Below are 14,224 nucleotides of genomic sequence, written 5' to 3'. Positions count from 1 at the left end.
CTCTAGGAGTATTCTCCATCTCGGCCATTTGTTTGGTTTTGGTTCTGATGTCTATGAATTCAACGAAATTAACCAAAGAAAAATAAAGTGTGATGGATCTTAGTTGAATATTCCTGATCTGTGCTATTTACTCACTCATAATTTTTTATTTTCAGGCTTGCTTAAGTATCTCTTTTCATTTTTGTTCTTTTTTTTTGTTGTAAAAATTCTTCACCGGATCAAGGTTTTAGTCTAAGTCAATCATATCGGCAACTTGGCACAATAATCGAGGTCAATTTGAAGCTTGTGAATCGCCCAGCTTGGTAATTCTCCCAATCGGATTAAATTTAAATTCCCATCTTTTTTTCCCCTCATTGCTATAATGTTCACATTCTGTAATTTAGATCAAGTCAAGCCCGTTCGAAGAGGGATGGATGATAAAGGTGAAACCTAGTAGCCCAAGGGAATTAGAATCTTTAATGGGTCCCAAAGAGTACAGGAAATTCTGTGACGAAGAAGATGCTGCCCATTAGAATTGGAATTTTTATTTGGCTAACTGCTTTTAGGCCTCTCTTATTTTGACATTATAAGGAGAAACGTCACCACTTCATGCATGGATATCTACGCACATAGTGCATGGATCGGATCAAATCAAACACTTGCATTCCTATATATTGGTGTGTACATATGTGTCACAGATTTATACAAGACCGAAAATCGAATTTCTGTGTAACCAGCCTTTATATAACCTTCCACTGCAAGCACTGGCATCAAAGGCAGAATTAAAACTCATGCTTGTAAAGAAGAAGAATATTTTGGTGTTTACATGGGTGGAGCTTTGTTTTTTCTGATTCTTGCTAGGCACTTGTCTTTAGGCCTTGGATGGGGCAAGTAACTTGTCGAGCATTCTGGATTAAGCCGTTCAAGCCTGCAGATAGCATATTAGAATAAGTACTTTATACTAATACGTAAACAGAAAAGAGAAGTTCTGTTGTTAGTCAGAGACTTTTACCTTCCAAATAAACCATGTGTGACACTGATTTATATAACATATTAAAGGGTAATGTAGTTCATGTGGCGCTTCTTATTACTTTCTTTTGAAAACTACATTGGCATCTATTCAAGAAAATCTTTTCCCCTGATATTTTTACAAAAGCTCTGCAATTGTAGTTTGTAAGTTGGTTAGCAGAAACAAAATGGACCCATTACAAATTTCTTAATAGGGAGCTTTCCCATTATAACTGCACCTATCTATCTATCTATCAAATATGTGCATTTTCAAAATTTTAAATTTGTGTGACTCCAGTTTTTATTTATTACAGCTACAGTAAGGTACAAAATTGTATGTAGTTGTTTTAAACATACACAATACTATTACTTGAACATCACTTGCAATTGTGTCCCTCGCTAGTAATAATGAAGAAAACCACATTCATTTAAATTTAAAAAAATAATTGTGTTTTTTTTCAAGTGATAGATTTAAGTACAAAGTTTATAACTTAACATTTGAATTTTTCAATCATGTTTTCATTCTATTCTTTTTTTTTTTTTTTTTCTTTTTTTTTTTTTTTTTTAATTTTTAATTTTAAAATTTTAAAATTTTATTTTACTCAAAAGCATGCAAGAGTTCTTTCATAGGAAAGTTCCATAACCACCTCATGGTATTTTGTTTTTCCTAGACTAGTCCAGAGGAAATTAGAAAAAAGAACAGAAAATAGCAGCAATGGAACTCACCTATAATTAAGGAGAAAGTAGTGAAGGAAAATAGAAATCTCTAGCTTTGTAAGATCTTTTCCTGGGCACAACCTGCTTCCAACTCCAAAAGGAAGGTATGTTCCTGCTTTTGGTGTATATCCCTGGACACAACATAAGCATTTAAAATTTGTGGAGCAGAATGTTGAGTGATCAAGAAACCTATGCATAGATTGAAAACCACGGAAGATAAAATCATAAATGAAATACATTCGAGAAAACATAGGAGTAGCCCATAAGCGATGAACTAACGGAAAGTCCATTGAGATGGTTGTCATGTGCAATGAAGGCTGATTACAACCCTAGAAAGAATGTGCAAGTTGAAGGTTCTAAAGAACTGAGAAAAATCAAGAGAATGTGGTTTGAGGTAGCAAGCTTGACCAAATTGAATGAAGAAACAAGATTCATTCAATTGTTTCCAACTTTTTGGGGTAAGGCTTTGATGATGATTATGATGATGATGATATTATGGTATGTATGATAATACATACATACATACATTCCTACATAAATACATACAACATACCAAAATAAATACATTCCTAGTGGCAAGCTGCCGAGCCTTGATAAGCTCCTCAGGAAGGATGGGTCAAGTGTTCGAAACCCCACGAAGTAATGAATTCCTTGAGGCCACCCTCCAAGGTCTGGTTGACTCTCGAGTCAACCAGTTGCACATAGGACTTCCCAAGGGGGCGGTGTGTGTGACCGTGGGATTAGTCTCACCCGAGGGGTGGAGTTACCCACAATAAGCAAAAGAAAAAAAAAAAAAAGTTGTGAAAACAAGTACAAACAAAAAACAAATATATCATCTTACATCCCATCTAGATGGATTGAATTCTTTTGGATTTGGGTAAACTTGAGGATCCAAGTGAACATTCCTGAACCAGACCTGAACCTTCCAGCCTTTGGGTATGGTATAACCTGTGAGAAACAGACCATTTTCTATCTTCCTTCAATAAAATCATCTTATCGCCAAAATAGAGGCCAGGGAGAGGAATGTAGAATAGAGACTGACCATTGACATTGACATCGGTGGTTGCTTCCCGGAAAACCATAAATGATATATTAACCACACGTAGCGTTTCATCGATAACCTTCAAAACCAAAACTAGGCCTCTTATTGTCATCTCTTAAGTACTGAATCAATTGAAACTAGAGGTTTATGGTATATACACACCTTGGAAAGATAGTCCATTTGCCTAATTTCCTGGAGTGTCAAGCCCTTCTGAGTTGGAGGTCTGTTCTTTACGATCTCCTCTTGCTCGGCCTAAAACATTGACTTGTGTTAAATGACTCATTAGAAAGGGCCTTAACTAATAATGTAAGATTGAAAATTTGCTCAATTTCTTTACAAAATTTGATTTTAGTACTCAATTTGAACGAATTTGTTATGATCTTCACTAGAAAGCTACCAAAATTTAAAATTCAAGATCAAACAATAATGGATCGTGGAGGGATTTTAGTACTCACCTTGGCTTTTTGGAAGAATTCAGGGTGTTCTTGCAAGAAGACAGTCGCCCACACGGTAATGTGGGCAGAAGATTCATGGCCAGCATTCAAATACATGATTAGAATATCGATGATCTCCTCATCGTCTAACTTTCTACCATTCTCATCTTTGACATCCTGTAAAGCATCCATCATGTCTTTCTTTGCAGGAAATCCATTACCTGCTCTCCTCTCCCTTCTTTGATTCAGAACTGATTGAAGAATCGCTACCACTTTTTTTCGAGCCTAAAAAACCAAGAGAACCCATCTCAATTCTGGCGAAAAAACATCAAGAATCAAATAAAGAGATGGCACCATAATAGTAAGACTTCACCTTGAGTGCTTTGTAGTAAGCAAAACCAGGAATATTGATAGCCATGGCTCTAATTCCATAATTCAAAATTGAATATTCCCTCTCTAGAGGGTCCATTACAGGGTCACCATCCGAGCCAATAAAAATGTACGTAATTATCCTAAATGTGAGCTTTCTGAGCTGTGTTAAGAATTCGATTTCACCCATATTGCTCCATTTCTCCAATGTTGATACCACATTGTCTTCGATGTACTTAGTGTACACAGATAACGCTTCATGACCATTTAATGGGGCAGCTGTTAGCTTGCGGAGCCGCTTGTGTTCTTCGTAAGATATGAATGCAAACGACTTCCTTCCCATCAATTCTAAAGTGGATTTTGGCCAACCAGGTCGAAATTGTTTGTCATCCATCATAACTTGCTTGCATGTTTCGGGTGTTGTAACTATGACTGTCGGGCTTCCGAACATGAAGGCCTTGTAGGCTCCTGTTCGGCCAAATCTGCATTTAGGAATCAAATGATGTTATATGGACATCCAAAGTTATTTAGTGGTTAGACAAATTGATTTCGTGGGGGTAAAAATGTAATACTATCCTATATTTTACGTGTGTCACCGTAAGATAAGAAAGTTATTAGTACCTAGAGACCTTGAGATGAATGAGGAGACATGCATGACATGCACCCATTATAGAAGTCATGGCAATTACTGAAAGGTTGCTAATGCACACATCAAGGCAATCTAAAGCAACTTAATTAGAAAAATATAAATAGGGGTCAATACAGACCCCAAAGTCAGTCTCATCAAAATATAAAAGGAGATCAATCAAAATCTCAAAAGTCACGGAGACAATCGTTATAGATGTTAATTATTGAGGATCGCAAAAGAAATGTAAATATACTAAAAGATAAAGTTAAGAAAAATCTATAAATATTAATAAAATAAACAAAAGAATTCAGTACCTATTGGAGAAAGATTGTTAGATTATTGTCTAAATTGAGCATCAGAGTATTTATCAAGTTGTTGAGGTATTCAAGGTATATAAAAGGAGACTGAGATACTAATAATTCATGACATAAATTTTGAGGTGTGCAGATTTGAAAGGTCAAGTCGATTAAGATCCGAGTCAATAATGAGGGTTTAGACTTGTAAATGAACCCGATATAACAAGGTTGTTCTCTAATCATTTTGATAGAATTCAATAGTTAGAATTTATTTCACCAAATAATAATTTCAACTTCTGCACACTAAGCAGTATTTTTTTTCCCATAAAAAAAAAAGAGACTTACTTAAATGGTGTTGCATGATTTGTCCAAAGACTTAAAAAAAAAAAAGACCTAACCATAATTTGTCCAAATGTGCTTTTCAGGTTTGTTAACAGGACTTAAATGTTTTATTTTAATTGAGGCAATGGTGTTGCATGATTTTAAAACAAAAAAAAAAAGATCATCAGGCCAAAATAATTGACCTAATCAAATGAAAGTAACCGTTCATCAAGAGGACCTTTTTCCTAGACCATCTCCCATTCTATCATATGGCTATGATTTAGATCTGATCAACATTTGGACATCAATTCTCACATTGCTGATGTGGGGGTGCACACATTACCATAGATGCTTTTCACTCGTATCTCGATGAAAAGCATCTCTGGTTCTATACATGCATCCACATCAGCAATGTGAGAATCGATGTCTTCAGCATTTTCATTTTTATTATTAGTAAGTCAGGAGGCCACCAAGTTTCAAATACATGACCAAAGATAGTAAATCCTTGTCGCTAGTTTTACCATTAAAGCAACCACCCCGGGGGGTTGGGGTTTGAGAAACAAATCTTGATAAATTTGGGTCCCATCCCAGTGATAACCCTTTCCAAATATCTTAATAACATTTTTATCTTATACAAAGTTTAAATAATACAACAATCATGTAACCATCCCAATATTATTGGTCTTAGACTCTCAGTTCTGAGGTAATATTATATTAATTTACAATCAGAATTATGATATTAGATCTAATCAATTGTAGTTTTTTATTAAAGAAAGATGCCGAACGACTCCTTTGTCTTTTTATTTTTCTTTAAGAAAAATAAAATGAAAAATCGTATAAACTAAAAGGATAAGTAATGTACATTAAAAGTGGGGCCCAAACCCCACACTATGATCATGATGGCTCTCAGTCCAACTTCTTTCAGACTAAAAATCAACATCGTGGTCTCACTCATCCACCTATATTGATCAGAAGGTCACTGTCATCCAATTTCTTTCTTTTTTTTTTTTTTTTTTTTAATAAGTATAAAAATTTTATAATAAAAAAAAAAAAATAGTACAAAGGAGGCCGAGATGCCCCCAACAAAAAAAAAACAAAATATACGGACAACTAAGAACTACACAAGCTTTCCCATCTAAACAAAAAATCTGCGAAGAAAACTCCAGAGACATCCTTGTTTGACATACATCATGCATCTATGTTATATTAATAGATGACATCATCATCATCATCATCATCTAAATATTATTGTGAATCAAAATGTTATTGAGAAAGTTTCAACCAAGAATTTCCTAAGATTGAAAAAAAAAATCAGTCAATGATAAATAAAAAACAGTTGAGCAAAGTCACCAAAAAAAAATGAAATACTATGTCTCCATGCATGTTTGGATTTAGAGGTCCAATACGGGTGGGCACAACTTTAACCCGGTTTAACCTAACCTTTATAGGGCTTCGGGTTAGCTTATTCTCGTTTGGGGTTGAGATTTTTTGGACCAAACCAAAATTTGGATTAGGTTTCGACTAAGACGGTGTTTGTTTGCGTTATTTTTCAGTGCTTATTGCTGAAAAAAATTAAATTCAGCACTTTTGTCAAAATAGCAGGTTTGTTTACTCATGCTTATTGCTGAAAATAAGTGAAAAAAATTCAGCACTATTTTGATGCTGAAAAAAAGTGCTGAAGCGGTAAGCACTTCGCTTTTTTCAACACGGACAAGTATGCCCTTTATTTTTTTGAGCATGGACAAGTATGCCCTTATTCTTAAAAGGATATTACCTCTTATATCCCATGGATAAGTATATAAACACCCCACAAATTAATAAATCCACACCATAGCTAAATTATTTTGTCTTATATGGGTTAAAAGTTTTGGAATGAGTTGATTTTTGGTGAGGATGATCTCTAGACCATATAAACCATCCTCACTAAAAATTTGCTCATTCCAAAAACTTTAATCCATATAAAACAAAACAAAAAATGGCTATAGTGTGGGTTGCCCTTATTAATTCATAGGTGTTTTTATAATTACACATCCTTCATTTCCATCGAAAATTATTCATACAAAATAAGTTCTTTTTAAAATTGATTTCAAATTTTGGTGACTTGTATGACATTATTATTTTTAATTTGAAATTTGTGGGCTTTTATAAATAGAAATTATTATTTATAAATTGAATATTTGAGTATTATTTATTATTTAAAAATAAATTATATTTTAATTTTATAAGAAATAATATATTTTTTTGTGTTTGATAATAAATAAGCATTTAAAACATGCAAACAATGTATAATATGATTGCAAGGGTAACAAAGACAATTTATCAGTTTCAGTAATGTGTAACAAACATGATTCAGCATCTAAATAAACAATTTTTTCAGCACTTAAATTCAGCGCTTATAAGTTTCAGCGCTTAATGCTATTCAGCACTTATTTTTTTCAGTTTAACAAACAGCACCTAAGGCTTTGATTCCTACCAAATCTGAAAGCCAAAAGTAGGTTTGGGTTCAATTTTTGTAGAAAATACTTATTAAAACAAGAGAAGCGCTTTTTGAAAGCGTTCCCAAATTATGCGTGAAACTGTTTGAGAGAGAGAGAGAGTGAGATTGACCTCTTAAGAAAGGTAGAGGTGAAGGAATCAGGATCTGCAGACTTGAAAGCTGATAAGAAAGACCACATATTACCAATGAAAGGCCAACCCATGTCACCTGGTGGGAGGGAAAACCTCTTTTCAGCCAACCCACTTTCATAAAACCACTCATTTGCTCTTCTCAGCAACCCATAAACACCAACAATACCACCAATCACTCCTGTCAAAACCACCATCCATAATCCCTCTCCAAACTCCATTCTATCCCTCCTATTCTAATTAAGCTTTCTGGAATTAATTGGTGCTACAATCCAATTTGTATTGGCTTTTATAGTCTCAGATAACATTATTATATAGAGATTAGATCTCTCTCTCTCTCTCTCTTTTTCTCTCTGTGCCTTGTCTTTTTCCTCAAGTCTTGATTCTCTCATGGAGTCTCTCTCCAATGGATGATCTCAATATATTCGTCTCTGATTAGTAGTTTAATTAAAAAGAAAAGTTCATTTTAGAGAAAGGTTTTTAAGTTTAATAATCTTGTCCATATGTTTTGTTAGAGAATAAGATTCATAGAAGCACTGTATATCATTGGTAGTGCTGGAGATATTCCTAGAATATATATTGATATTTAGAATATATCAATTAAAATATTTATATTAAATAATTTTTATATAATATCTATAAATATCTTATTGGAATTTTTGTAATATTCATTCAAGAATTTTTAATAAAATCATACTTCTACATGTTATTAAGAGTAAAATTTTGTTTTTGAAGAAAGGTTTGTAGGTTGGATCTTCTCTAAATGCTGAGGTAAAGCGCTGTGTTAAAAATTGATTCTTCTATATATCTGAAAATCTGAAAATCGAATTTAGGGAGTTGGTGGAATTGGTTACAACTCCAATATTTTATTCCTTATAAGAATTCAATTAAGAAATTGTACATAACTCCAACTTTGACATTTGGACAATCAATGTGAAAATGAAATTGATTATGATTATTATTATTATTATTATTTTTTAAATCTAGATTTAAACTCATAATTTAAAATTACATTATAATATATTTATCAATTAAGTTGTGGGTCTAATCATATAATCATACTTAAAAAATACTCTAAAAAAAGAATAGTAAATCTTACCAATTAAATAGAATAATGTTCATACTCAAATATTCAAATAAATTGGTAACATGCCAGTAAAATGTCAAATTGTTCAAAAATAAAAAAAACATTCCTTATTCAAGTAAAATAGTAAATCCTACCAACTACGTGTCAAATTATCAAAAAAAAAAAAAAAAAAAATGAAATAATATTTTTTATTCAAGTAAAATAATAATATTATGAAAGAGCTCAACACTTAATAATCTTCGATCATCATTCATCCCGGGTTAAACGCTTCAAGAGCCAAGTCTGCTTTAAATTTGTGTTTGTCATGACCATAAAAACATGTGCAAAACTTTCATCTTTTGAAAATAACTTTTAACGCCTTGACTTTTCTATTATCATCAAGAAAAATTATATTTTCAATCACTTTTATTGCAGCATCCATCAAAAATGATTTTGGGTCTTTAGTATGTGCTTTGAACATATTCACAACCTTTTTCATGCATTTCGTTTTATTAACAAAATCTCCATGGAAGATAGAGATTCACTGTCTATTTCATTTTTTCAGAGATCTTATTTGGATGGACGACTAAGACTCTACAAGATTGTCTATATTTCCATCTTCAATAAGATCAATTGGAGTAGTTTCTTCGTCTAGCATTGGCCCTACAGAAGCACCACCCCCTATTGCAAAACTATTACCTAGAATATCAGCCCACACTTTGTATCTATGCATTTGTTTTCCCTTGTACTTCTTGAGGTTGGTCATTTTCTGTAACATAGAAACATAATAATTAAATTGCTTAAATATGTAATTGAAATTTTTAAAAACTAAAATTATAATATGATACCTTTACCAAATCTTTCCAAATTGATTCATCAAAAGTAATCATCTCCCACCAACCAAAACCAAACCCACTTAGATTCTCTAGTTCCAAATCTTAATCTTACTTTTAACATTTTTATTTATAATAATTATATCTAGTTTTTCTTTAACAGTAGTTTTAATTCAAGTGTAAGTAGGATCTTTCATTTCATGTTTTTTCACTTACTCCACGCAACACATCATCTTTTAGAGTCTCGAGGAGGATCTTATCCATTGCATCATTCCAAATGACATGAGTTTTTTTGTGAATTAGCTCTGTAGCATTATAACTTTTTTGCTTCCATAACTGTGATTTAAATTGATTTTGTCAAACTTAAAATAATATTTAAATGTAACTCACAGACAATAACTTAAGTTAAAGGATAGTGACAATAACAAGATCCATCATACAATAAACTATATTATAACAAGATAATTTTAATAATCATTCATTTCATTTCATTTATGCATATTTCAAAAATAATTATCTATTTTAACAAATTTAGTAACATAGAACATAATCAAATTTGTAAATAAAAAATTAAAATAAATCTTCTATGGATAATAACGATTATATTCATTCCACATAAGTTCAGCTAATTGATTCTTAAAATCTGTCCATGCCATAGTTGGTTCAAGCGTAAATATCTTCTCTATTGGAATTAAATCATCATACTCTTCTTCTTAGGGAGTTTCTCATTCTTCACATAAGTCATTGGGATCTACCTTCATTATATGATTGTGAATTACACAACAAACAATTATCAATCTCGGTTGAGTGTCTACACTGACAAAAGGGAAGGTTCGAAGATAGGTGAATCTTTTCTTTAATAAACCAAATACTCGTTCAATAACATTCCGTAGAGATGAATGATGATAATTGAAGAGCTCATGTGCATTTACAGGCATGCGACCTCTCTATACTCATTTAAATGGTATCGAACTCCACGAAATTGAAGTAAAAATCCTGGAGCTTGTGTGAAACTTGCGTCGCCCAGATAATGTTTTCCTAAATATAAAATTATATTGTGAAAATATCATAAAAATATAATAAAATTGTTATAAATAGACTCTGACTGTAGTTAACTAAATTTCTATTTACCTAGTGGCACCTTAAACTTGTCTGATATTGTTGTTACATCAATTCTCAAAATCCTACCATCATGGGCAGAGCCTTTCTATGCTACTAGTATATATGTTAGACACATCAAAGGAGCACGAGCCAAAGACATTTTATCTAATCTCTCTCTTTTGATTGCGATATCTTGCTTTGTCCTCTATTGGGACCTTGACATGGATAAAGGTACAATCAATGACTCCAACACAATTCTACCCACAAAAAAAAAATCAAAATAATGATATATTTTTCACTTTTAGATAAATAACCATTAAGAGCTCAATTGACATTATACCTAAAAGTAATGGTACCATTGTCTTATGTTGCTACTCATTTGAGGTGAATATTCAGATTGAGTAGGTTTCATAACATCTCTTGACAAGCTAATTATAGACTGCAACACATTATGTAAATGATGATGAACCATTTCTCCGGAACGTATGAAATCTCGATTTCTTACATCATGGCCAATTATTAGGAGAAAAATGATTAATTACACTTTCACCCCTACAAATCGTCCATCACGTAAACCTTGAGATTATAAACATGTGCAAAGCTTATTAAAAGTATGCCTATTCATTCGTAGCATCTCATGACAATTCTGATCAGATTCCTCGTACATTCTTCTTAATATTGAGAATCGTTTGTCATCTCTATTCTCAACAGGTGCATCTCCTCAATTTTAGTCATCACCATAAATGTTACTATTGTGCTTGAGCACAAAGTAGCTACTTCCTCTTCTTCATTAGTGAAATCCATTTTCCTAATACAAAATAAAATAAAAGTTTACAAAATTTTAAATAGCTTCACCAACCATTTTAATCAATGTTCAAATACGAACAAGTGATATTATTGTTTTTGGTATATTCATGTTCTATCCAACATAAGTTCAAATCTATAATTTCTAAAAATGCACATAAGCATGAAAAATGTGACTTGAATCAACCAGTCATGAAAGACACCAGAGTAATGAAAGGCCCGAGAAATGTTGAAAGAGACCAAAGTAGCCCACATTTTATAAGCTCTACTCATAGAGCTATCTAAACCTACCCGATAATCTAACTGCACAATAACCTCTAGCTGACCTATGGAGGTGTTTAATCTTTAATTAGGTTTGTTCACGCGCAGTGTGCTTTACTCTCACTCAAAAGACCGGGGGAGGAGCAACTCATTCTTTTTTATATAATTTTGATATGTTTTTAAATACAAACTAAAGCTTGGATCTTTAGTTTTTTGAATTTATTTTTCCTAAACTGTACTAAAGAGCTTTTCAAATTCAAAGTTTACAACATCAACTTTTTTTTTCTTTTTTCTATTGGGTCTGGTTGGTTTCTAATCGAACCCAACTTTTAAAACCATTTAGCTATTTTTCTTTGAAAAAAAATAAAGTCAAAGGTTGAATTAATTGCTTTAGAAGAAAAAAAAAAAAACACTAGTATCCATCTTTTCAAAAAGACTGAAATGCTTCCCTATCCTTCTTTCTAAATCTATACACACTTGATTTATTTTGAAAATTTCTTTCATTTTCCTGTGATTTCAAGACACCCAAGCTTCAAGTAACAATTAGAGATTTCTGACCAGAATTTTTCTAGAAGAGATACCTTTTGACTAAACAATGAGACATATTGAAATTATTCTACCTAAGAAGATATCCAAAAATACTCCCACCTTAACATTTAAACTTATAATCAACGTCATTTGGGGTCAAAATCCAAGAAAATTACCATGAAATCTCAGGTTAGTGAAATATAACAACAATTTATGGTAATTTTCATGGTTTTATATAGACAGTTATGGTACTGAAAGATAGATAGATTAACTAACCAAAATCATGAAAAGGTTGCTATTAATGGAGGACAATGGGTGGCCTCAAAAAGATACAACAAAAACTAACTTCTCTTGTCACTAATAAGATCCCAACAACAAGAAAATGCTTAAAAGAGAAATCCCTAAATTCCTGCCATAACTGCCACAATAACACAACATAGGCCATATGAAAGCATACTCGAACAAAATCTGCAATAACATAACTACACTTAAGACCAATTTTGGCTTGTAGCCAGAAGCCATCAAGTATTAAACTTCTCGATCATCATCAACATCAAAGCCCCCAGAAAATTTCCATTTTTCTGGACAAAATTAAGCCGTATAACTTGATTATTATCGTCGAGGAACAGAGCTGATCCACGGGCTCATTCATTTGTTTCAAAGTTATGAAAGAATGTTTCTAAACAGAATTCCTTCATGGGCTTCGAATCATTTACAACATTTTGATTTCCATGGAATAAAAACCCATAGTTTATAAGCTAACCAGTTAGCTTCTTTTTCATTTTTTTTTTCCACTCAAGAATCTATACAATAAAAGATCTGAGAAGAATTCTCAACACCAACCACCAAAAAAAGAACACAATCAGATCCATGGCTATATGAAAATAGGTCCCACTACTTCAAACCAACAAAAGAAGATGATCACAGCAAACCCAACTATAAAAAAAATATCAGATTACCCATAAAAGAAGAATCTTGAACAAGAAGAGCATCACAAATCAAAGAAAAGTTTATCACAGATGAGAGGAAAGGTTAAAAAAGGGTACCCAGATTGATTTCTATGCCAGCGAAATTCCGAGAAAAATGGATTGCAAGATCAGCAGATGAGCATCCAAAATCTTTCGAATGGGCGATCAACTTGTGAGATCAGCTCTTTTGAAGAATCGAAAACTTGCAGGAAGGACAATCATTATGGATTGCAAACCCTAGAGCTGGAGAGTTGGGTAGAGAGCTGAAAGAGTTGGGTAGAGTTTTATCAACTACAAATAGGGAATTGGGTTGTTTTTCTAACGCTAGATAGAAGGTGGCGTTTCGATTCTCGGCTGATATGGTAGGAGTTTCAACTCCGTTGAAATCGGCAGTTGGGGGAGTCAAAATTCCTTGGAATTAGGCGCCCAAACAGCTCGCATGGAGTTTACACAGTGATTTGCAACTCCAAACATACCCTTAGTGGGTTAGAGTCCTTGAAGTGTATCCGAATAAAAACAAGTTGAATATGGTTAATGTCCCTTGACCCCACCCGACTGACCGATCAAACAAATTCAGATATTGTCTTAGTTACTGTGACTCTAGTTGGATCCGATTTTTTGCTATTCAAAAAAATGCCCTGGGTCCAACCCATTTTATGCCCTAACGATGAACGATGAGAGGATGCTCCTTGGAATATGGATTCCAAAATATTTAAAAAATAACTACTAATCTTTACGAAATTTGTGCTTTCCTTTCATCTTGGCCCTACGTTCAGACATCATCTGAGGTTAGAAAAATCCTAAAACTTACAAGTCTCCCTTGACCTGAGTCTTTTCTAATATACTATAAAATAATTACTAAATGCCCTTATCTTCAACCTCTTGCCAAAAACCTTTTATTTTTTTTTGTAACCAAATCCAGTCATCTTCAACATTTTTTTACCCTTATATTCAACTTACCTTCAAAACCTCAAGGCAAGATAAGATTTTTGGCTTACCTTCAAAACCTCAAGGCAAGATAAGATTTTTGGGAAGTAGAAGTGCAAGGAAAAGTTAGTTTGAAAATCAAGGTTGGAAATGAAGGATTTAAGATAAAGCTGAACAGTATAATTTTTATCATAAAAGTTGAAATGCTTCGAGACTTTTTGGAAAAAAAAGATTTTTTGACTAGAGGTTGAAGATGATGTTATTTACATCATTTTTCGTCAGTCTATAAGAGAAGACCAGGGTCAAGGAGCATGATA

The 14,224-nt window shown here is 32.8% G+C and overlaps 1 protein-coding gene across 4 annotated transcripts; it reads right to left on the bottom strand.

The window, feature by feature from the left end:
- Positions 1-572: 572 nt before the first annotated feature.
- On the bottom strand, positions 573-13,962 carry LOC147408230 (ent-kaurenoic acid oxidase 1-like). Of its 4 annotated transcripts, none has more exons than XM_086437140.1 (9): positions 13,059-13,962; positions 9,185-9,254; positions 3,554-4,031; positions 3,202-3,465; positions 2,909-2,998; positions 2,747-2,825; positions 2,546-2,652; positions 1,714-1,835; positions 573-907 (listed from the first exon to the last, which is right to left on the bottom strand). In XM_086437140.1, the coding sequence occupies exons 3-9, from the start codon at positions 3,998-4,000 to the stop codon at positions 802-804; spliced, it is 1,215 nt and encodes a 404-aa protein (XP_086293266.1). In that variant the 5' UTR covers positions 4,001-4,031; positions 9,185-9,254; positions 13,059-13,962; the 3' UTR covers positions 573-801. The 4 variants fall into 4 exon arrangements, with proteins under 4 accessions (XP_086293266.1, XP_086293265.1, XP_086293267.1 ...); XM_086437139.1 differs by lacking the exon at positions 13,059-13,962 and adding an exon at positions 9,334-9,640; XM_086437141.1 differs by lacking the exon at positions 9,185-9,254.
- Between the last annotated feature and the right edge of the window lie 262 nt (positions 13,963-14,224).

Source organism: Akebia trifoliata, chromosome 3, assembly GCF_017979445.1.
Source record: "Akebia trifoliata isolate Shusen 1 chromosome 3, ASM1797944v1, whole genome shotgun sequence".
NCBI lineage: Eukaryota > Viridiplantae > Streptophyta > Magnoliopsida > Ranunculales > Lardizabalaceae > Akebia > Akebia trifoliata.
Note: the sequence above shows the minus strand (reverse complement) of the source record. Positions and strands in the feature narration are given on the sequence as shown.

Excerpts from the sequence above, each read along its gene's own strand:
- LOC147408230 (XM_086437138.1), bottom strand. The coding sequence starts at position 7,640 with ATGGAGTTTGGAGAGGGATTATGGATGGTGGTTTTGACAGGAGTGATT. Across the intron at positions 2,653-2,746 it reads CACCGATGTCAATGTCAATG|GTTATACCATACCCAAAGGC; the intron begins GTCAGTCTCTAT and ends TGTTTCTCACAG. Across the intron at positions 1,836-2,545 it reads TCAATCCATCTAGATGGGAT|GGATATACACCAAAAGCAGG; the intron begins GTAAGATGATAT and ends TGTTGTGTCCAG.